Source organism: Panthera tigris, chromosome B2 (assembly GCF_018350195.1).
Source record: "Panthera tigris isolate Pti1 chromosome B2, P.tigris_Pti1_mat1.1, whole genome shotgun sequence".
Classification (NCBI taxonomy): Eukaryota; Metazoa; Chordata; class Mammalia; order Carnivora; family Felidae; genus Panthera; species Panthera tigris.
Window position 1 is genome coordinate 4,946,394 of NC_056664.1, and position 24,261 is coordinate 4,970,654.

General features: G+C 46.0%; 1 protein-coding gene across 3 annotated transcripts in view; it reads left to right on the forward strand.

Moving 5' to 3' along the window:
- RIPOR2 (RHO family interacting cell polarization regulator 2) overlaps positions 1-24,261 on the forward strand; it is a 231,425-nt gene that overhangs the window by 105,949 nt on the left and 101,215 nt on the right. The window contains exon 1 of one of the 3 annotated variants that reach the window (XM_042985593.1): positions 7,319-7,561. The exons of the other annotated variants lie outside the window; for them this stretch is intronic. Coding sequence (XP_042841527.1) covers positions 7,501-7,561 — 61 coding nt within the window. The 5' untranslated portion in view covers positions 7,319-7,500. Of the gene's footprint in view, positions 1-7,318; positions 7,562-24,261 lie in introns of those variants that run through there. 3 annotated transcript variants of the gene reach the window in all.

The window sequence follows — 24,261 nt, forward strand, 5'->3', positions numbered from 1 at the left end:
ACTGCTAATATGTCTTTCATCAGTTTAATTCACAGGTCCCAGTTTAAGACCTAAAAGGATACGGGAAAGGGGTTTTTTTTCTCCCCTGTAGATTCTAGGGTGACTTCCCAAGTAAGAATTTTTGCCCTCGTATTCAGTTCACATTAGAGCTTTCCGCCTTTCACTTCATCATTATTACTCATTTTTAAAATGCTTGTCGATCAATGACTTTCTTCCTGGTAATACCCTAGGAGACTGGAGATACAAAGTTTACGAAGACATAGGTTTTGTCTTGAGGAGGGAAGGGCAGGGGTGACATAGGCACGTAAATAAATGGGTGGACCAAGGGATCAGGGCAAGCATTTCCACCTGGAGATATCAGGGAAGGCTTCATGGAGGTGGTAGCCCTTAGATCAAGCTCTGAAAGGTGAATGGATGTGTCCCAAGTTGGGAGGGCAAACAGGAGGAGGGGAGCCACATAAGGGAAGGTCTGGAGCGTCTCCCGTTGGGGAGCTGTGGGTGGCTCAGCCGTCCCTTATGTTTTACACAGATGAGAGACTATGTTACATGGCGAGTGAGGGTGAGACGAGGGCTTGGGTTAGAACTCAGCTCCACCACAGGATGCATGACCTTGGGTGGGTTGCTTTACTTCTGGGGCCTTACAGTAAAATGAAGATAATACCAATTTCACAGAGTTGCTGTGAGAATTCAGTGAATCAATGGACTTAGAACTGTGGCTGGCACCAGAGCAGTGTTAGCTGTTACATGGTTTTTCCTTTTGCCCATTTTTTGGCATTTACGTAAATAGAATCATACTATTTAAGTTCTTATGGGGTTTTCCCGTCAACATTGTGTTTTTGAAATCTATCTGTATTGATGTTTGCCCCTGTAGTTCATTAGTTTTCCAGCTGAGCTAATACATCACACGTGTGTGCATTATCTCTCTAAGAGCAAGGACCATGTTTTCTATATTCCTTGGTTTCAAGGTGTTCTTGGTGGCATCTGTGGTTTGTTCTTTGAGACTAGTAGCTGTTTTTAGAGTATCTAAATTGGAGAAGACAAAACTGAGGGGAACTTACCAAGGGCTGTTGAGATTTCATACCGAGCACGGTGACCATTCATTCTCTACCCCCACTGAGGCTTCTGCCAGAGAAGTGGCTCTAAGCTGCCCCGTGAGAGATCTGAGCTGGATAATTATGATTGGATGTGAATGGTGGGCCACGTACTGTGCCAGCTCCTTTACATGAACTAACCTATTTAATCCTCAGAACAAGCCAAATGAGGAAGTGTATTAGGTTGTTAAGGCTGCCATCACAAAGGACCCCAAACTGGGTGCCTTAAATAACCAGAATTTGTTGTCTCACGGTTCTAGAGGCTAGAAGTCTTAGGTCAAGGTGTCCACAGGGCCGGTTCCTTCTGAGGGGGGCAAGGGGAATCTGTCCCATGCTCTTTCATAGCTTCTGGTGGTTTGCTAGCCATCTTTGGTAATCCTTGGCTTTTAAATCCCTGCCTTCGTCGGGGCGCCTGGGTGGCTCAGTTGGTTAAGCGTCCTACTTCGGCTCAGGTCACGATCTCGCGGTATGTGAGTTCGAGCCCCGCATCGGGCTCTGTGCTGACTGCTCAGAGCCTGGAGCCCGTTTCAGATTCTGTGTCTCCCTCTCTCTCTGACCCTCCCCCGTTCATGCTCTGTCTCTCTCTGTCTCAAAAATAAATAAATGTTAAAAAAAAAAAAAAATCCCTGCCTTCGTCTTCACGTGGTGTCCTCTCTGTGTGCCTGTTTCTGTGCAAATCCCCCTTTTTCATAAGGACGATTCATATTGGAATTAAGGCCCCACCCTATTGAAGTATGACCTCCCCTTAACCAATTACATCTGCAATGACCCTAGTTCCAAACAAGGTCACATTCTGAGGTCCTGGGGTTAGGGCTTCAACATATGAATTTCCGGAGGGTCCGGGGGACACAATTAAGCCCATCACCAGATGTTATTTTCTCCATTTCTACATGAGCAAATAGGCCTAGGAGATCATGCTCATGTGGAATGACTGGGGGTCCCTAGTGTGGTAACCCCAAGAGCTAATGGGAGGCTGTGGTAACCCAGATCATCCTCAAAGCTGTTTAGATCAGAGGTAACGGAGTGAGCTCTGGAGCTGGTCACATCTGCCCCTCACCAGCTACGTGCTCTTCAGAAAGTTACTTAAGCTCTCAGAGTCCCACGGCTTCATCTGTAAAATGAACTAACGGCATCCCCCTCACAGGGCTGTGAAGGGTAAAGGGCATGGAGACGATGGGTAAGAAACGTAGTAACGTTCAAAACTGATAGCCCGCCCTTCCTCCCAGCTAGTCCGAACCCAGATCTCCTGCAATTGGGCCCATTTTGCCTGTGTGTGGGAAAAAAACAAGTACCCTAAATTCACCCTCCTAATAAGCCATAAGTGTGTGTTACAGCACTGTTGACTGTAAACGCGTTGTTGTGCAGCAGATCTGGAACTTCTCCATTTTGCGGGACTGAACTCTATACCCATCAAACCTCCCGTTTCCTCCAGCCCCGGGCCTTGGCAACCACCCTTCTTTCCATTTCTGTGAATTTGACTACTTGGGGAATCACGCAGTATCTGTCTTTTTGTGATTGGCTTTTTTCACATAGCATCACGTCCTCGAGGTTCATACAAGGTGGTCGCATGTGACAGGACTTCTTTCTTTTGTTAGGTTGAGTAATATTCATATATGTGAGATACACGAAGATATGTGATATTATATATATATGAATATATATACATATGTCACTTCCTCTATTCATTCGTCTGTGAGTGAGCGTTTCGCTTGCTTCCACATCTTGACTATTGTGAATAATGCTGTAGCAACATGGCAGAGCAAGGATCCGTTCAAGATCCTGTTTTCGATTCTTCTGGGCATATACCCAGAATTGGGATGGATGGATCATATGGTAGTTCCGTTTTTAATTGTTTGAAGAATCTCCATACTGTGTCCCATAGTGGCTGCAGCATCTTACAATTCAGGCCTGTTTTTTATTAATTTAATTTAGGTTAATTCAGTACAACCCTTGACCAGAAAAGTCATTTGAGTGGGAATCTGGGTGGGGGATGATGGCAGAAGGGCCAGAAAGGAGGGAAATGAAGGAGAGACAGAGAAGGCATCATCTCCGGCTGTCTGCCCTTCGGGATTTTTTTCTTTTTTTTCTTTTTTAATTTTTTTTTAATTTTTTTTAACGTTTATTTATTTCTGAGACAGAGAGAGACAGAGCATGAACGGGGGAGGGGCAGAGAGAGAGGGAGACACAGAATCCGAAGCAGGCTCCAGACTCCGAGCTGTCAGCACAGAGCCCGACATGGGGCACGAACCCACAAACCATGAGATCATGACCTGAGCGGAAGGCAGGCAGGGGATTGACTGAGCACCACCCCTCCAGGCGCCCCTCCCCTCCGTGTCTCTCACGTGGGGAAGGGGCACTCTTGGCACTGGGGCTGGAAGTTCCTCCTCTGGAGCCACCGTCCCACGCGTTGCAGGAAGAGTACCAAGACATTAAATACCAGTAAGACCCGCAGTCATCGTGCACCCCCAAACATTCACATAGTTCCAGAACCTCCCCTCAGGACGGCCCCAGCCCTGGTTGAGGGCGATGGAAGGTTCCAGCAGCCCCCGAGCTGTGTGCTCTCTCTGGGAACCCCTCAGCAACCAGACGGCCGCAGGGGCGTCAGTAGCCCTTCCTCACTGACCCTCCGTGAGCTGGGATGCAACGCAGAGGTACTCGGATGGGGAGCTGGAAGCCACCAGCGGAGGGAGGGAGGGGGGCAAGGACAAAAGCTGGGAGGAAATGTGCTGTGTTTGGCCTAACCTGCATTTCCCTCCAGTGAGACACCTGATAGTCCCTCATGTGAGCCAGGGGGAGCGCCTTTGGAGCTGAGGACTTGTGCCCCAGCCCCCCTGCGTTGTCCTGAACTTACCTTTAGCTCATTGTAACGTGAAGATCTCCTTCTGTGGGCGGGGTTTTCTGCCACTTTTTCAACATGCCAAGTGTGCACCAGCATGTTGACACGTTAGGCTTGTACAACTGAGCCCTAGCACCTAGGTAATCGAATATGCCTAAGTTCCTTAACACACGTGCCGGCTCCCGCCCCAGCCCCCGCTGAGGAAGCGTCCCCCCACTCACCCCAGGGGGAGTCAGGGTTTTGAGAGCTACCCCTCTCTCTCCTCACTTGTAACAAAGAATAGTAAGTTCTTTGTTTTCAACGTTTCCTCAGGTTGTGTTTGATTTAATGCACCCCAATTGGCAAACCCCTTGAGTTTGGTTATACTTCCTCGTGGCTGGACTCTTCCAGCCCTAATTCACACGCTCTCTGCTGGGAGAAGCTGGTGTCCTTTCAAAGGGGCAGTGAATAGAGGAGGAGACAGGTTCTTAGCTTGCAGCGGGCACCAGCAGTCTCTTCAAAAGCACTCAGTAACTCAGTGAAAAACCAGCACACATCTACGAGCATGGCCAAAACCTAGACCACTGTCAATACCAAATGCTGATGAGGATGTGAAACCACAGGACATTCCTTCATCGCTGGTGGGAGGATAAAATGGCACAGCCCCTTGGGAAGACAGTCTGGAGGCTCCCTGCAAAACTTAACATATTCTTACCCTACAGCCCAGCAACTGCGTTTCTGGGTCTTTACTCAGTGGGGTTGGAAACTTGTGTCCAGGCAAATGCCTGCACAGGGGTGTTCATAGCAGTTTTATTTGTAATTGCCAAAACCGGAAGCAACAGAGGTGTCCTTCAGTGGGTGAATGGGTAGAGAAACTGTGGCACATACAGACCGTGGAATATTATTCGGTGTTAAAAAGAAATGACCTATTAGGAAGACATCCAGATGGCCAACCGACACATGAAAAAATGCTCAACATCACTCATCATCAGGGAAATACAAATCAAAAGCACCATAAGAGACCACCTCGCACCTCTCAGAATGGCTAACGTTAACAACTCAGGCAACAACAGATGTTGTTGAGGACACAGAGAGAGAGGATCTCTTTTGCATTGTTGGTGGGAATGCAAACTGGTGCAGCCGCTCTGGAAAACAGTCTGGAGGTTCCTCAAAAAACTAGAAACAGAACTACCCTACGACCCAGCAATTGCACTACTAGGCATTTATCCACGGGATACAGGTGTGCTGTTTCGAGGGGACACATGCACCCCCATGTTTATAGCAGCACTAGCAACAATAGCCAAAGTATGGAAAGAGCCCAAATGTCCATCGATGGATGAATGGATAAAGAAGATGTGGTATATATATACAATGGAGTATTACTCGGCAATCAAAAAGAATGAAATCTTGCCATTTGCAACTACGTGGATGGAACTGGAGGGTATTATGCTAAGTGAAATTAGTCAAAGAAAGACAAAAGTCATAGGACTTCACTCATATGAGGACTTTAAGAGACAAAACAGATGAACACAAGAGAAGGGAAACAAAAATAATATAAAAACAGGGAGAGGGACAAAACAGATGAGACTCATAAATATGGAGAACAAACTGAGGGTTGCTGGAGGGGTTGTGGGAGGGGGGATGGGCTAAATGGGTAATGGACCATTAAGGAATCTACTCCTGAAATCATTGTTGCACTAGATGCTACCTAATTTGGATGTAAATTTTTTAAAATAAAAAATAAAATTAAAAAAAAAAAAAAGAAATGACCTACCAAGCCATGAAAAGACATAGAAGAAATTTAAATGCATATCACTAAGCGAAAGACGCCAGTCTGAGAAGTCTCTATTCTGTGTAAGTCCAACTATATGACATTCTGGAAAAGGCAGAGCTTGGGAGACAGTATTTTAAGATTAGTGGTTGCCAGGAGGTAGGTGGGAGGGATGCCTGAACAGGCAGAGCGCAGAGGATTTGGGGGGCAGCGAAACTACTTTGGATGATACTCTAATGGCGGATACATGTCGTTAAACATTTGTCAAAATCCACAGACTATACAATACCAAGAGTGAACCCGAAGGTAAACTCCGAACTCTGAGTGATCATGACGTGTCCGTGTAGATGCACCAGTCGTAACAAATGTGCCTCTCTGACGGTGGATGCTGGGGATGACGGTGGGGGGTGGCAGTAGGGGAGGGTGTGGATGTGGGGGGAGCAGGGTGCATATGGGAAAACCGTTACTGCCTCTCGATTATGCTGTGAAACTAAAGCTGCTCTAAAAAAATAAAGTCTATCAAAAATATATTCTTGGGGCGCCTGGGGGGCTCGGTCAGTTGAGCGACTGACTCTTGGTTTCGGCTCAGGTCAGGATCTCACAGTTCATGGGATCGAACCCCGGGTTGGGCTGTGCGCTGACAGTGCTGGGCCTGCTTGGGATCCTCTCCCTCCCTCGCTCTCTGCCCCTCCCCCACTCGTGCTCTCTGCCTCTCTCTCAAAATAAATAAACTTTAAAATGTTATTTATTTATTTATTTGTTTTAAAACCCTACTCAGGAAATAAAGTTGCCGGAAGTAAACACTGGGGGCTACCAACTCCTCACCATTATCTCTGTTTGCATTTTCTGGGCTTCTGACCATCTGTGAGGTCTGGCAACACGATGGAGAGCTCTGGGAACCCCCCCCCCCCACTATGAAATCGCAGTATCACTCAGGTTGGTGTTTGAATAGCCATGGAGAACGTAGCACACTTTGGGGGGTTCCATATGGCGATGCCAGCCCCCGCCCCCACACTCTTGTGAAAGCGCACTGGTTACTCCTGCCTCTGGGAGGAGCTGCCCTTTTGAGTCACATTTTCTTCTTTCTTCTTTAGCGATCAAGTCTGAAGACCCAGGCTGGGTAAATAGGGTGAAATGGAAGCCATTCGACCCAAACTAGTTCTCTGTTGCTTGACCATAGATTGAATTGAGCCGCTAAGAGCCCAGATGTGTGCTGAGCTGGGCTGGAACATTACAGAGTTTCTCAGCCCCAAAGGCAAGAGGTTTGCAAAAAGGAAAAAGGCAACTTCTTCGGAGTGAAACCGAGGCTGCGTCCCTGCAGGTGCCTCTTTGGTGCAGCGCGGCGGCTTTTGCTTTCAGATAAATTGTCACTGAAGCAAAACCGAGATATGAGAAACGTGAACCCCGTCTCTTTCAACACGACCCATTGTGTTCAAATTCATAAGTACGAAAGTTGAAAGCTCACCTTCCTCCTTAAGAAAATATGAAAGTTCTCGCTCTGAAGGAATTCATTGCACTCGGCCTTTAAGTTCTATCTGTGTTCAGACCCAACCGGATCTGCAGCCCCCTTCCAAAAGAAGTTCTTTCTTCTGGGGGGGGGGGGCTGGGGGGGGTGAGAATTACCCCACCTGGAATGCAGGCTTGGAAAGGCTCAGGGAGCCTATTCATATGAATGAAGCTGCTTTCGGAGGGCAGATGCGGAAGCTGCCTTCCCTGAGGGCTTCTGCAACCCTCAGAGAGGAAATTGCCCCTGCGCACTGTGGCGGTGGGAACGGTCGTGGCTGCACACCTGCCGTCACCCGCGGACTGCCGCCGTCTCCAAGATGCAGTATCTGGACCCCGAGGAGCTCCCGGGCGAGGAAGAGGATGACATTTTTGGTGAAGGTAAACGTCTTTCTGGCAGGCACCATTCCGGTCTACTTTGCTTCGCTTTGGAACTTTTGCCCAGCTTGGGTACTTTGAAAGCATCCTGGTGGTTGTGGATATCATCTGGGCACCAATGAATACCAGGCAAAGCAGGAGATGAGGGAGTTGAATGGTTCCTCCAAATATCTTGTTTTGGGAAGTCATGACTAGATAAAGGTTTAGTTTAGGGAGGAAGGTAGTACTAGATTATGTCTCTTGTCCCTCTTCTGTGCTAACACCTTAAGGCACAGCTGTCATGGTGCTTTGCACCCAGGAGAGCTGCTAAGGTAGCAGCTGGACAAGTGGACCAGGGATGGTTGTCCGTGGTACCATATTGCTTTGACCTGCGCTCGCTGCCTCTCCCCCTTCTCCCTTTCCCCTTGGATCATTTTCTCTTCCTCAGACACATTTGGCACCCCAGGTGTCCATGCCCTCTTCCTCTTCTTCCAGGCTGGGATGCTAGCTTCTAATACCCACTGGTACCATATGGGTCTCCCCTCTTACTTCATGGCTCTTCCACGAGCAGACCTGTGCGGTGGGGGTTTGGCTGTAAGGGTTGTGATTTTCATTAGCTAATCTAGTAACCTACAGGTGTCTTGATCAAGTGCTACCAATGATATGGGCCATAGGTGAGAGCTTTTCTAGAATTTGAAATGGTCGAAATAAATGGTAATGTGGACTCGGGGACACTCTGAGTGTTTCAGTGTATCTTTCTGTTATTTTTCTCTGGCCTCAGAAATATTTAAAATCCTGATGGGAATTGCATCATAACTGAAATCGGGTTTAAGAATACCAGCTCAAGCTTCGTTGGTGCTTGCCAAACTCAGTCCGTTGCTTTAGTTTGATGACAGCTATTTAGAGCCACTTGAACTTTGGCCTCAGATATTTACTCCCATCAGGACTTATAAAAAGGCTTACAACTAGGAAAATAAACCTAGACTGGACAATCTGGTCATTTTTCACCCAGCCCCCAAAACGCCCAGGCCACATTTCCTTCCCAGAAAGGGAGGCTTTTGCGGGTAACTGTGGTGCTAATGAGCGCCATCTATAGTCCAATGCGCCGCACTACAGTTTATGTGTGGCCCCCACCCCCAAGGAGGGCTGAGATGTCAGTACAGCAGGGCTCGGTGACCTGTAGGAGCTCTCCCATGAATATGCAGGGTTATTAAGGTGAGTACTTCAGCCTCGACAAGCATGGTGAAGAGTCAGGTTGGGAGTCAGACAGGATTCAGATTGAAATTCTCATTTGCCATGAACTACTTTTGTGGTTTACGCGAGTCCTTTAACTTGCTACACCAAACCTCAGTTTCCTCAGTGGTAAAATGGCACAGTACCAGCTACTGGGTTGTAGACCATCTTCAAAATAGGTTCATAATGTTTGCATTGCACTTCACCCGTGATATGCTTTATACTTTCTGGGCTCAATTTCTCACCTAACTTCATCTCCAAAGATGAGAGAAAGAATGCTTCTAAGTCCAACATCCGGTGTTATTTTTATTCAGTACTCCAAGCTATGGCTCATGTTGGCCAGTTTATGCGAGCGTTTGTCTGGCGGGTGACTCATTTAAGCAAGTTCTGTTGGGAGTGACAGTCAACAGGGGGCCCAGCTGTTTAGTTAAACCGCCTGGCTTCTGCCACTTGAATCACTCTGTGACTTTGAGCAGGTTACTTCATTGCTCTGTGCCTCAGTTCACTCACTGATAAAATGGAGTACAGGGGCACCTGGGGGGCTCAGTCAGTTAAGCGTCCGACTTCAGCTCAGGTCATGATCTCAACGGTTCGTGGGTTTGAGCTCCACGTCAGGCTCTGTGCTGACAGCTCAGAGCCTGGAGCCTGCTTCGGATTCCGTGTTTCCCTCTCTCTCTGCCTCTCCCCCGCTCATACTCTGTCTGTCCGTCTCTGTCTCTCTCTCTCTCTCTCTCTCTCTCTCAAAAAATAAAAATAAAAAAATTTTTTAGTGGAGTACAAACCTCACAGCCAGTTACAGGGAAGTGCTTGGAATAGCGTCCACAACATAGTAAGTACTCAGTAAATACTCGTTCCTACTATGTAGTCACAAAAATGGGTTTATAGAGAGGCTACAAGGTGATGTAGAACAGTTTTTGTACATGTTGGGTCAGCCTAGGACTTATTTATAGAACTCAGCTTATACAAAGTAGGGAGAGAGCCCAGATGTCCATCAACTGATGGACAGATAAAGAAGATGTGATAGCCACCTATGGTGGAATACTACTTGGCCATCAAAAAGGACGAAATCCTACCATTTGCAACAATGTGGGTGGAACTAGAATGTATTACGCTAAGCAAAATACATCAGTCAGAGAAAGACAAATACATGATTTCACTCACATGTGGAATTTAAGAAACAAAACAGATGAACATAGGGAAAGGGAAGGAAAAGTAAGATAAAAACGGGGAGACAAACCATAAGAGACTCTTACATACAGAGAGCAAACTGAGGGTTTCTGGTGGGAGGTGGGGGATGGGCTAGAAGGGTGACGGGCATTGAGGAGGGCACTTGTTGGGATGAGCACTGGGTGCTGTATGGAAGTGATGGCTCACTAAATTCTCCTCCTGAAATCAGTATTACACTACGTGTTAACTAACTTGGATTTAAATTTGAAAAAAAGAACTTCAGCCTATAAGCAAGTTTTCAGAGGTTATGATATGGTGAAAACACATCAGGCAGGTTGCTAGGAGCTCGCCTGGAGCTCTGCCCCTGCCGTCACAGGCGTGTGGGGTCCTGGACATCATTTCATCTCTTTGAGTCTTACCTTTCATCTAAAACAAGAGGGCCGATGACACATCCTGTAAGATTTCGGTTTTAAAAATTCCAGCATTCTATCGCTCAATCTTCTCTGCACAGCGGCATACATCTACCTAGAAGAATTCATGTTTGCTCTGTTTCACCCAAGCTTTTGGCTCATTTAGCCTGCCTACGAAAGCAGAAAGCTTTCGGTACAATGAGTTTTCTCTAACATAACGGAAGGAAAATGCCCAGGAGCTCGTTACTAAGGCAACCATATTTCCTTGCAATGGACACATGTTTAAAGAACCCTTTCCCCCTAAAGGGACACAAATTTAGAATTTAGGTCCACTTGCTTAAAAGTATATATAAATCCATTTCGATTTATGGACCTGGGCAAAAAAAAAAAAAAAAAAAATGAGTCATGCTCACAATATTTTTTTAACTGCCTTTCTGAAATCCTGTTTGCTTCAGCTATTGTTTTCTGTGGTTAAAGAAGATGTTAAGGTTCACAGAAGTGAGAAGCATTGGTGTATAATTCTGTTCTGTTCTAGGGGAGAGTTGCAAATGGTTAGTGAGAGAGAGAAGCAGTAATCTACCTACCCTCCAGAAACCCCAATATTTCTATATTTACTCCTCTCTCTCTCTCTCTCTGTCTCTCTCTCTCTCTCTCTCTCTCACTCACACACACACACACACACACACACACACACACACACACAATGCCTCAGGTTGGCTTTCCAAATAACCCCAACACCATCCTGCCTTTTAGAAAATGGTTACTACCAGGTAGACTTTGTTCTTTTTTGGGGGGAAATGATTGATTTGATTACCAAGGTATTGAAAAATCAGTCAGTGGAATCAGATGCTCTTTTCCCGTCATTATTTCGAACTTATCAAATTAAAGGGTTTTCATCTGTTTTGTCACTGTGCCTTCTTGACAATTAGGCTGGTGTATGTTAGTAGAACCTAGCTGGATGGATAATAATAGTCATGATAACTCTAACAATTATGGCGGTGATAATAGTAATAACAGAAAAAAAGAAAAAAGCCTCATGCACAATGGAGGCCCTTGGCCAGCTTTCAGGAACAGAACGGAATTCGCGTGTGGGAGGAAACAGTTCCCCAGGTGGTGGTCAGTGGCTGGTTCAGCAGCCGAAATTATTCCTTGGCCCAAGTTAAAGCTGTAGCTGCCGTTTTCCTCAGAACCACAAGTCACTGCCCTGTTTTCAGCCCTGCTCAATAATCTGCCGTCAAGTGCAATGGATAGAATAATAACACACCACGGGGTCTCAGTTACGCGTGCAAAATATTTCTCAGGCTCCTTTTTCCCAGGACACTCACATGCCTCATAAGATCTTGCTTCTAGAAAGACCGTAGGGAACGGCAAAGCTTTTGCCAGACCGTCGAATGTTCTTCGGAGCTGGTACAAGGCAGCATAGCATGAGAAAATTTCCCATCCTGGATCACTGTGTCTAAGAAAGCTCTCAACCTTCCCAAAGGAGGGGACCCCTCCCAGGTGCAGATGAGCTGACAGAAGAGAGAGCACTCATTTTTTTTTTAAATTTCTTCTAGAGAGCTTGAGCAGGGGAGGGGCAGGGAGGGGCAGAGAGAGAGGAGGACAGAGGATCCGAAGCAGGCTGTGCATGGTCAGCACAGAGCCCGATGCGGGGCTCGAACTCATGAACCCGGAGATCACGACCTGAGCCAAAGTCAGTCACTTGACTGACTGAGTCACCCAGGCACCCCTAGCTGTCTGTTGCTCTTAAGCAGACCAGCAGATATTTAAGAAGCAATACCACTCACTTTGAACCAAACCTCTCTCATTTCCCCAAGCCAAGTCAATTAGCACATTTTCCCTTTCAAAAGGCATTGCAGCTTAGAGAGAGCAAGAAAACTGCAAAAGATTTATCGAAGAAAAAGAAAACAAGAACTATAAGTAGAGTGGAGCGGATGCTGATTCTCTGTCTTTACTGCTTACGAAGCCAAGGTAGATACTTCTTAATAGGTCGGCAATAACAGTCTTTTCTAATCTGGCATATTTGGAAGTTGTTTACTGAATCACATGTGCCCTTTCTAAGATTAAGAGAAAGAAGAAAGGAAGAAGAGATTCAATTCCCAATACGTACAAAAGCAATGAACCCTAAAAGTTCAGTCTGGTGAAGTCATGCCCTCTGTGGAAAAAGTCTTAAGAGATGGAACATAAAAATACGAACATAAAGATAGAACGTAAAGATATGCGTCTCGGCCGGGAGGAGGCGGAGCTTTTTGTCTGGTTATGCCACATTTTACGTTGTATAAATATAATTACTAATCAGCTATGTTGGACCTTCCTCTGAGAGTCCATACCTGGGGTCCTTACGTGGGATTAGAAAGCGGCCAAGAAGAGGTTGCCCTAGTTTCCAGAGTCGAAAACAGCCGGTCACTCTTGGCTGTCGTGATTTTCCAAGTCGGCTTGGGTCAGGTCCCCCTCCTCACGGTCCTGGATAAATGCTTCTCTTGGGAAGTCGTTTTTCCTACGTTGTCACCACCGGCTCCGGAGCCGACACAGACCTCCCCGTGGTAACTCATGCCTCTGTGACCTATGTCTTGGATTATTGCAAAACATTCCCTTCCCATAGATGTCTAGGAAGCTTTCTTTGGTGCCAAATGGATGGTGTCATTTCAGGGACAAACGAAAATAGCACCTCGCACGAAAGCTATGCAGGCTGTTTTAACCACAGGTCCACCCCCCCCCCCACCCTTGATTTATGGTCTCGAGTGACCTCAGAGTGACCTATTTAGATCAGGCCAAAGCCAAAGGGGCCCAATGGCACAAATAAAGCATTTTAAATGTTTATCTAATATCTTTATGAGGCAGCCAGCCAAGTCTTTTTAGGAATGGTATAAGATATGCTCACGTATATCTTTTATAGGACATGAGAGCGAAACGTTATGAGCATACCCGTTGTCTGTGTAGCCAAAAAAAAAAAAAATGCTTTGAAGCAAAGAAATGTGTAGTTATTATGGCCAAAACAGTGAAATAAATTGGTAGTATTACCCTCCCCCCTTGATAGAAGTCACTTGACTTACTCAAGTCAACATGTTCACTAGAGATGTGGTTTCTCCAGTTAACTATTCCTCACGTGTTTTATTGTGCTCAGTGAGTGTCCGCTCATTCAACTTCTCATTTATTTTTGGACGGCTACATTTTGCCTATTGATTGTTTGCCAGGCAGCTGTGATGTCGAACAAAGACGTTTATGATTCAGTGGATTTCAGAAGAGGTTTTACAGAAGGAAGAGGTATTCGCTGAGTCAAATTGCAATGACTATCTCAGCTACCAGGACAGAGAAGAGTTAGAGAGGAAGGGGGAAAAAAAAATAGTGACCGGTCTCAGCAAGCAAGTAAAATGGAGAAAAGAAAATGAAACCAAACGCGCAGGTGCCGGTGGGATGTTGACCTATTCAGTACGTTCCAGGCCGTACTGGGGGCTGGTTTCTGGGGAGGCTGAAACGTGAGTGTACCTGGCTGCGTGTGAGGGTGATGATTCGACAGCATGTGTCCAACCTGGAGTGAAGGAGGCATCTGGTGAGAATCTGAAGTGTTCGATCCTTGTTGGCAGATACACCAGGTTATTTAAGCTGAAAAAACCCCTTTGTGCTGTGTAGACAGAACGTATCTCATCAAGCATCTAGAACTTCCCTTCCAGGAAAAAGAACAATCTACTTGATCAAGTTTAGATATTTTTAAGAGAAAGATTTTGACCCATGCCGGGACAGCAAAGGGCGGGAATAAAGGTCAGTTTTACTATGGAGGGCAAATTAATAACTTATATCAGTATCTCTCACACGTGGACTTTCCACATCTTACACTTTTTCGTGATTTACCTCGCTGAGCAAATGCTTCAGGCGGAAGACACTTAAAGGTCAATGATGGATTCAAAGTAAGAATCGCGGGCCTTGAAATATAAAAGTGAGAAAAATGTAAACTTTCGGAGGCATGAGATGTCTGTTTTCCCAATTGAGGGAGGAAAAAAAAAAAAAGAACCCTGTCAACTTTGTAAAGATTTTCAGTAATAGATAACCTAGCAGACAGAGAAGACATCTTGAGGGTGTTTTATCTTCTGCTGTATTAGGAGTTGTAACCCTAGGAAATGAACATTTCTAAATAGAAGAAAGAACAAGATGCCGTCTTCTCGAAAGCGATGAGATTATGGTGCCATCTTCTCATTGCAGTGTTTTCCTTCTTAGTCTTTGTATCATTGGGGTTAAAAGTTTAAATATGTATACTTTACAACTCAAACAGCAACAGGGGAAAACCAGCTGGGCCCTTCTCCCTCTTGACTTCATTCTAAACCATCCATTCAGTATTAAGATGTAATGAGCTAAGAAACAGGAAGAAAGTAACTTGACTTTTAGATCACAGTTTGAGTCAGCTGGCTGAGCAGTTGAATTTAATTTTTTTCTCTATAAATTGGCATTCAGGAAACTCTGAGAAAGAGAAAATATGAAAATATTTTCCGTGGTGGGATTTTTCTTCCTATCTGTAACAGCACAGTGAACTGATAGATGGTATTTGAAGAAAAGTATGTCCGAGAATCAAATATGCAGACGTGATTTGTGGAAGGCACTTTTAACCACTTTCAGATAAATTATATGACTGAAATATTAGGAAAAACACACCTTTCTCCTTCAGCTTCTGGTGGATATAGTGAGGGGTACCAGGGATGTCTTTGGAGTGGGACATGTTCAGCTCCCTTTTAATCTCCATTGGTATCCCTAAAAACTGAAACTTAAGTTCAAATTCTAAGTCTTAATAAAAAGCACGATGAAAAATCTTTTTCAGAAAACATGTCTATTTTGAAGGATCTAAACTCCGTGTGTAAAACTGTATGCTTGCCCTGCAAACAGCTTCTAAGAGCAGAGGGCCAAACCCCTTTTCTGGCCATATTGCTATATTAAGTACTTTGCTTAGAATTTGAAGCCACCATTATTTTTAAATCTTTGGTTATTACTATTCAGACTTCAAAACCGAGGGCAGGTAGCATAGTAGAAAGAGTAAAATTTTTGGACTCAAGAGATCTATTTCAATTTACTAGTAGTTTGACTTTAGGAAAGTTACCTAACCGTTCAGAAGCTTCGTTTACCTTCTTCCACATGGGGATGATGATAATAATGGTGATAAGGATGATGTTGGGGTGATGATGGTGATGGTGATAGTGACGGTCATGGTGACGGTCATGATGATGATGATGGTCATCATGATGGTGATGATGATGGTGGTGGTGATGACCGTGGCAGCCACGGTGGTGGTCTCGGTGATGATGATGCTGGTAATCGTCACCTCCGGGGAAAATTGCTGTGAAGTTAAAGGAGATAATGTATGAGGTAATGGAAACCATTAAGGGCTTACTATGTAAATGTCAGTTATTATCGAACTGAGGCCCCAGCCTCCCAGGTCTGTGCAATTCCCTTCTTCTCCTACTGCCTGTGATCAACAAAGACACAAGCTGATGAGAGCAGAGTTATTTAGACAGTGCATTTCAAATGCTTTCCTGGGAATACAAAGGTGCGTCTGGCTCATGAATTAACAAGCCTGGCTGCTTTCTGATCTCCACTGTGTAACCAAAGCAGAACTCAGAATAACCCCATCATTTGGCACAGAATAAGTATGTGACTTCCTACCCATTTTGTTTATTGTTAGCCAGTCTGGTCTCCCTCTGAAAATTCTTTAAGTATTGAAGAGTAATATACGCTACGGCAGTTTTCTTGTGGAGAGAGTCCCCTTGCCTTGGCCAGGAATTCTGGACATCAGAAATCATGTCTCTACCAGTATTTATAGTAATATACAGTCTCTATTTCCCGGATAAATATTTACTTGCAGTAAACATAGCACACTGTCTCCCCCATCTCAGTAATCTTAGAAAGGCTAGGCTCTCTTTATTTGTTAAAACATTTCTAATTTAAGGATAACATCCATTGGAATTTGAATTACATACATGTTACAATATTTCAGGATAGCAATTAAATGAAGCTTCTACAACATCCCTTCTAGTGGCGTTTTGTTTGGTTCTTATTTCCATTGCTTTTTAAAATAGTTTCTTTCTTTTTTCTTTCTTTCTTTTTTTTTTTTTTGAGAGAGAGTGTGTGTGTGTGTGTATGTGTGTGTGTGTGTGTATACACCCAAGAAGGGGAGGGACAGAGAGAGAGAATCCTAAGCAGGCTCCATGCTGTCAGCACAGAGCCCAATGTGGGGCTCGAAACTACAAAACCAAGAGATTGTGACCCGAGCCAAAACCAAGCGTCAGACACTTAACTGACTGAGCCACCTAGGCGCCCCTAAAATATTTTCAATGATAAAACCTCCTGGAAGAAACTGTGGTGATCTCTTTGTGTATATTTTTTTTATAAATACGTGAATGTGCACACACATGCACAGGAGAACAAATGTTAGCTCGGTTGCTCAATAATCATTCTACACGGGTTAGAGAACAATTAATACGACCAACCTGCTGTGAACTCATCAACAAATATTGATTGAGCACCACTCACTGAAAGTTATGACCAGTGCACATAACTGATCCTTGAGGGCAGAAACTGTACCCGCTGTGGCAGGGTAGACTAGTGATGGGTCAACTCAAATCCTCCCCACTCCTGGAGAGACAGATGATGGTGGGTCACGAGCATCATCATTTGTGTGAGAAAAGCAACACATTCTGTTATTTACAACACAGGCTACAGTGAAGAGGAGAGGACAAAGCCCCGTGCATCTTCCTAACACTCATGATACTTCAGAAAGACAGGTGCTTACGCCTTTACAACCTACTAGGCAACGCTGAGAACCGCACGCAGTGAGTCAGTGGCCCTCCACCCCATCTTGACCTACTCAGAAGTCAAGTCAACCAAACTACAGCCTGCAGGCCACTCCCAGCCCGCTGCCTGTTTCTGCGCACAGCCTCCAAGAAAAGAATGGTTTTTACAGAAGAACATTTGCAATTGAGTTGATGATGGGGAACACTAAACACTGAACTCCAATTAGGTGAAATGTTATCCCAAAGAAGAAGAATTCCATTCTTCTCCTAAGCAGACCAGTATTGCGAAACAAAAAAAGTACTCAATTATTACATTTTAAATTTTGTCGATAAAAATATGTGATAATTTTGTTTTCTCTCATTATGTGGAGGTATCTACATAATTTCCTTGTTTTTACCTCTTGACTCACAAAGCCTAAAATATTTGCTGTATGGCTCTTCATAGAAAAAGCCAATGTTACCAAAATTCCAAATCATGTTGCCTCTTGAGGTCATTGATTTCTTAACTGTGTCTCCCACCAGCTCTTCCCCTTTTCACATGTGCTGGGAAGGTCTTAGCATTTTTAAACCCCCATTTAAGAGGAGCTCTATTCCCCTTTTATTGCTTTAAATATTCTTTTTAAGAGAATATATGTCAGCATATGACACTGCTCTGTAACACCAACTGGAAGGATGATGAAAAATCTGTGGTCCAAGGCAAAGTCACAGACAGGGTGCCCTGGTTGGGGAGGCCAGAGAAGGCAATACCACTCAAGCAGGAAACGCAGTGGAACTAGGGACATGTTCTCCCAGCCCATTGTTGAATGAGGTGAAAGAAAGTAGCACACAGGGGGTGTCCAGGGTCCTTTCCACTTATTTTTTTTAATATTTACTTTTGAGAGAGGGACAGAGTGCAAGTGGGGGAGGGGCAGAGAGAGGGAGACACAAAATCTGAAGCAGGCTCTGGGCTCCGAGCCATCAGCACAGAGCCCGACACGGGGCTCAAACTCACCAACCGTGAGATCGTGACCTGAGCAAAAGTCAGACGCTTAACGGACTGAGCCACCCAGGCGCCCCGGGTCCTTTCCACCTATATACCTCTGCATCACTTCAAGGGATTTTTCTCCCCATTTGACTCTTTGGGTTCACATGTGTCCAAGGTCTGGAACCCTTGGGAACTCCTGGTAAGGAACGACTGATGTGTGAGCATGACTCCAGTCCTATTCTCAGCTCTTCCCCCCACATCACCGCCAGTCTCCCAGTTCATCATGGGTAGAATCACTCAAAGAAATCACAAGTGGAAATACATTACCTTGGCATGAGAAGATTACATGGGATTAGCAGAGCTTTGATCATCCCAAAACAGTGCTGGCTCTTGTCCACGGCCTTTTGTCTGTAATGCAGACCAGTGTGTGTCCACTTAGCCTGCATGTCAATTGGAGGACAAGGAAGCCTTTTCAAAATGGGCATGAAGGAGTGAGGGAAAAGCACCACCCCACACACTTATGCACATTTAGTGGGACCACTCGGCTCCTGGTTGCTAAGCATGAGAAGCAGCAGGAATATTTAGCTCTACTGGGCAGCGTTGAGTAGTTCTAACTTGCTGGAAGGGAAAATATCTTGTTGTTAAAAGCAGTCAAGGAGCCATTGTCCGCTGTTGGTGAGAACGTAAAATGGTGCAGCCTCTATGGAACACAGTATGGCAGCTCCTCAAAAAATGACAATTACCATATGATCCAGAAATTCCACTTCTGGGTACATCTCCAAAAGAGTTGAAAGCAGGGTCTTGAAGAGATATTTGCACACTCAAGTTCATAGCAGCATTATTCACGATAGTCAAAAGGTGCAAGCCACCCAAATGTCCGTTGACGGCTGAATGGGCAAACAAAATGTGGTCTATATGCAATGGAATATTATTCAGTCATAAAAAAGGAGGAGATTCCAAAATAGGCTGTAACATAGATGACCCTGAGGTCATTAGCTAGGTGAAAGAAGCCAGTTACAAAAATAAAATAACACTGCACCAAATACTGTATGAGTCCACTTATATGATCTAAAATAGTCAAATTTCTGGAAACAGAAAATGCAAGGGTGGTAGCCAAGGGTAGGGAAGGGGGGATCGAGGGTTGTTTAAGGGTAGAGTTTCAGTTTTGCAGGATGAAGAGAGCTCTGGAGAAGGGTGGTAGAAAGCGTGAATGTATTCCATATTACTGAGCTGTACCCTTAATTATTAAGATGGTTAGTCTTCTGTGTATTTTACCACATGTATATATCTCCACATTGTTTTAAAAAAGAGTTAGGAATAGCTACACTAAAACAAACAAACAAGACAGCGAAGTACCGGGTGGTTCCTGAAAGTCTGCAGAACAGTTGCCTTTTCTTGAATCGCATAAATTTAACATAGGGACGGAAGTTCCGTGAGAGACAGAAGTGGTTCCGGGGAGCAGATTCTGACCACGGCTGGGCGTACCTGATACGATCCTAGAAAGACTGTGTTCTTCGAAACAAATGTGTAAGAGTCAGGTATGGGAATTCTTTCCACCAATTTCTGCCTGGTTGGGAATCAGTTTTTAGAATCTCTGCGTAAATATATTTTGAGATGAGCACTTCCTGAGGAAGCTCTTGAAAGGAGTCGCAATCATCAGAAGAGGCAGTCCCCCTCAGGAGGTTATGAACCATGGAGGCATATAAGATTCACTTTTTTGGCTGTTTAGAGAAAACGTATTGAATGTCTACCATGAGCTAGGTTCAATTCTTGTCGGCTCCCGGGCCAGCAGTGAAACATAACAAAGCCCAGCCCTCATGAAGTTGTATTGTAGTGAAAGGCGGCCAGACGCTAGACAAGCAAGTAAAGATAGGATGTGTCAGAGGAGAGAAGCGTTATGAAGAAAAATTGAGTGCCGGCTGAGAAGGATAGAACATGGTGGTCAGGGAGGCCTTTGCTGACAAAGACCCGGAGGCTTGATGAACTGTAGGTCTGTCCCGCACTTCTGGGGCAGAGTGTTCTAGGAGGAGCCAGGGGCCGGCGTGGCTGCAGCACAACGTGCATGAGCAGAGAGCAGCGAAGATGAGATCCAGGGGTGGCCGGTGGGGGGTGGAGGGGGGCGTCCAGCCCTTGTAAAGTCCTCCAGGCCGTTGTAAGGGTCTGAGGTTTTGCTCTGTGGGGATGGAAGGCTTTAGAGGGTGTTGAGCAAAGTGCCATAATCTGATTTGCGTTTCAAAAGGATCATTCTGACTTGTCTTGAAAATAAAGGTGGGGGCTTGGAGGGCAAAGGCAGGGAGGCCACTTGGGAGACTTGAGATATTCCAGAAGAGAGCTGATGGGGCCCTTCCCAGGCCTGACACTAATTCTGTAGGTGAGGGGCGGGGGGGAGTTGCCGAGGACAACTCCAAGGCTTTGGCCCAAGCATCTGGAAGGATCACGGGGCTCTCTACTCAGAGGAGGAAGGCTGCCGGAGGAGGGGGCTTGGAGGTGCGGAAGAGCAGGCCATGGCCGGGGATCGGGAGCCCGGTTCGGGACAGTGACGTTCATGGTGTATAGATAGTGGCTGACTTGACGAAGTCCCACTCCAAGGCCCCAGGATAGTGGGCACTCAGGAAACATCTGTGGCACCGTTGACGATAGAGCGGCATATGCATAACTGAAAGTTACTCCCAGACACATCTCTAGCTTAAGAGGATCCTATACAGGCTGTTCCATAAAACCAGGCGTTCAAGAATGCAATACGAGGTGTTTACAAACACGAAAGGGAGATTAAAAGGCAGATCAGAGGGGAAGGGCTGGGTGATCAGGGCAGACTTCTCGCAGGTGCGTATTTGAAGGCGAGAGCTTGATGCCCTTGCGAAGCTGACAGTCGTGGAGGCGCGTCCAAACGTGGCCCCTGACATTGGGTGCTACGCTTACCAAGTGAAACGCTTGCATTTCTCTCCGTCTTGCTCCGAGGCTACACATGCATAGAACCTCTGCCGGAGGAGACCTGAAGAGATTTCCAGTCTATCTTCCTAATAGAAGGCAGACGAGGGGTCAATCCCACTGCTAAACTCTCTTCTTTCCCTTCCCCAAGGAGATTTATCAGCTTTTCTCAGTTACACATCCATTTCTCAGTCAAGAGCTAGCAACCAGCGCAATCGCTTTTATTTTAAGTCAAACCCCCCAAGCTACATGTTCAACCGCTTCTCTTTGTTCTAATCCTGGGGGGAAATGTTCTTCCTCCTGTAAGATAATCTGTGGTATCCTCAAAAACCATTAAAGGAACGCATCAACACATGAGCAACTCTCCAAACACTCAAATAGCCGGTCAAATATTTGGACTCCAGCAGGCACTTGAGCTGAATGGCACATCTATGCCAACAAGAGGGCAAGTGTATTCTGAGCAGCAAAGAGGCCCAAATGTCTGTGAATTCGGACCTGAAACGCAGGGGCACGCAGCCACAGCTGTCGACCTTGAATTCTCACCCGGGGCTGAGAGGCACTCCTCGGACAGGCCTGTGCACGTACATTCACGCTTGTAAAACCTGCCGGTGCCCAGCGGTTACGTCCTCCTTCTGACTCGGCCACCGTCTTGGGCGCAAAGAACAAACACGAGCACGTGTTCACATTGCTTTTCCCCAAGGAGCCCCTTGAGGCTCACGGAGAAAGTGTCAGCGCAGGAAGAGGCTGAACAAAGCCTTCCACCCCCACCCCGCACCCCGGGCACCCCAGCCTGCCTGCAGATAGCTGTTTCAGCCTCTTCGCGCTGCCGCTAATGAACGTCACCAGGACTCGATGAAAGATATGTAACGGCGGGGGGGTTGCTTGGAGAAGCCACTTTCTCTGGAGATTTGCTTAAACCTAAGCGCTCGGATTTGCTGCCATCGCCGCGAAATCTTCGCCTCCAGCAGCCTGAGTGTGAATGACCTATTTTGAACGTGGCAGCCAATTACACTTTGGTGGCGTGAATAATTTATTCGGTTCAAGAGCACTGTCAACGGAGGGACATTGCAGCAGCCTTGCTGCCTGGCTAATTATGGAGGGGGACAGCGCCCTGTCCTGGCGTCACAGCCCCCATCCACAGCCGCTGGAGCCGTGGATTGAGTGTGAGCAAAGAAGGGAAGCGGGGACACGGGGCCAGGCCGGGCTCCTGCTGCCAAAGAAGGTTCTATGGGTTGAGCCAGCTGTGCCTGGGGAGTCGGATTTCCACTCTCACCTCTGCAAGATGAAACCGGGTGGGGGGTGGGGGACGATCCTGATTTTGGGTAAAATGTGCATTGGGGTGGGGGGCGTAGGCTGTGAAACAATGACGTAGGAAGGACAGAGGCGTGGACCCGGAAGCTAGCAAGGGTGGCGAATGGTTTCCAGGCCTGGAGGAAGGAACACAGGCCTTTCCGCCCGGCAGTTGGGAGCCCACGAGCGGGGTCTAGAGCACCTGCCTGGTCCTGGGGGTTTTCTCCTGCGTCCCCCGCTGTCCCACATGCTGCAGCTCGCTCTACCAGCGCTCCAGGAGTGGTGACCGCTCGCTTCAGCTCACAGGGACCTGGTTCAGACCGAACTGGACTCCCAAGTAACGTCCGTGACGATGGTGAGGCTTTACAGAGCGCTCGATAATGTGGCTTCCCGGCCTGTGCTGCCTCCTGAAGTCCCCTCCTGACGTTAACAGTCTCGCTCTTCGAATCAGGGAGGGACTGACGTCTGGGAAGGTGTTTTGCATAACAGGGGCGGTAGGAAGGAAAGGGATTGAACGGGGTCTTGTGCAACAGTGGCTCTGGCCTAAAATGGAAAGGGACGTGACAACAACTAAACGAGTGATCTGCAGAAGGAAGAATTTGAGGGGTGCCTGGGTGGGTCAGTTGGTTAAGCGGCTGACTCCTGTTTTGGGCTTAGGTCATCATCTCCTGGTTTGTGGGTTCCAGCCCCGTCTCTGTCAATGCAGAGCCTGTTTGGGATTCTCTCTCTCCCTCTCTCTCTGCTCCTCCCCGCTCGCTCTCTCTCTCTCTCTCTCTCTGCCTCAAAATAAATAATATTTTAAAAAAGAAGAATTTTTAAATATGAATACAAGCAGATTTTACATTTTTTTCAATCATCAACAGGCAACTGTTTACAATAGGTAAATCAATAAATCACCTTGGAGAACCTTAAGGACAAACCTCTTCTTTTATGGCTTCCCTGCTAATGAGGAAAAGGGGGCAGATTTCCTCTAAAGTGAGTCCATTTAGAACCCTCAAGAAAGCTCCCGTATCAAATGCCTAGCATTATGTCTACACATATGTGCTGACGGTTTCCAATCACTTCTGCAGCCATTTTTAAATTATTTTATAGTTTAACATCTTTGTGCAATAACATTTAGTGAATTAAACGTATGCTGTTTACCTTCCGCGTTAAAGTATTTGCGGCTCTAGGAATTTGCAAAGTTAACATTCTGCCAAAATGTTGGTCAGGGTAGATCAGAGCTTCTCAATATGCGGTCTGAGGACCCCTGATGTTTCCCAACACTCTTTCATAAGCTCCCTGAGGTCCTCCGTAATTTTTTTTTTAAGTAGGCTCCACACCCAACGTGGGGCTTGAACTCATGTCCCTGAGAGATCAAGAGTCAGATGCTTTACCTACTGAGCCAGCCAGGCACCACTCTCAATAATTTTGTTAAACGTAAAGGGATTTGGCCTAGATTATGTTATGTGTACACACACACACACACACACACGTGTGTGTGTGTGATATATATATATATATATATACACATACATACATATACATATATGTATATATCTCACATATACATACATATTATGTAAAATATAAAATGACTTGTCTAGCTTATGTTATTGTGTAATAGGTCCTGAGACCAAAAAATTGGTAACTGCTGGTCCAAATGGTATTATAACGGGGGCGTCTGGGTGGCTCAGTCAGTTAAGCATCTGACTTTGGCTCCGTTCATGATCTCATGTTCATGGGTTCGAGCCCCACATCCTGCTATGTGCTGACAGCCTGGAGCCTGCTTCAGTTCTCTGTCTCTGTCTCCACCCCTCCCTCACTCATGCTCTATCTCTGTCTCCCTCTCAAAAATGAAATAAACATTAAAAAAATTTTTTTAATCCAAATGATATTACAGCAGAGAATTACGTCCGCTGTAACATAATGTCTGAGCATCTAATCTCAAGTTTCTGGATAGAAGGAGATTGTTGGCTA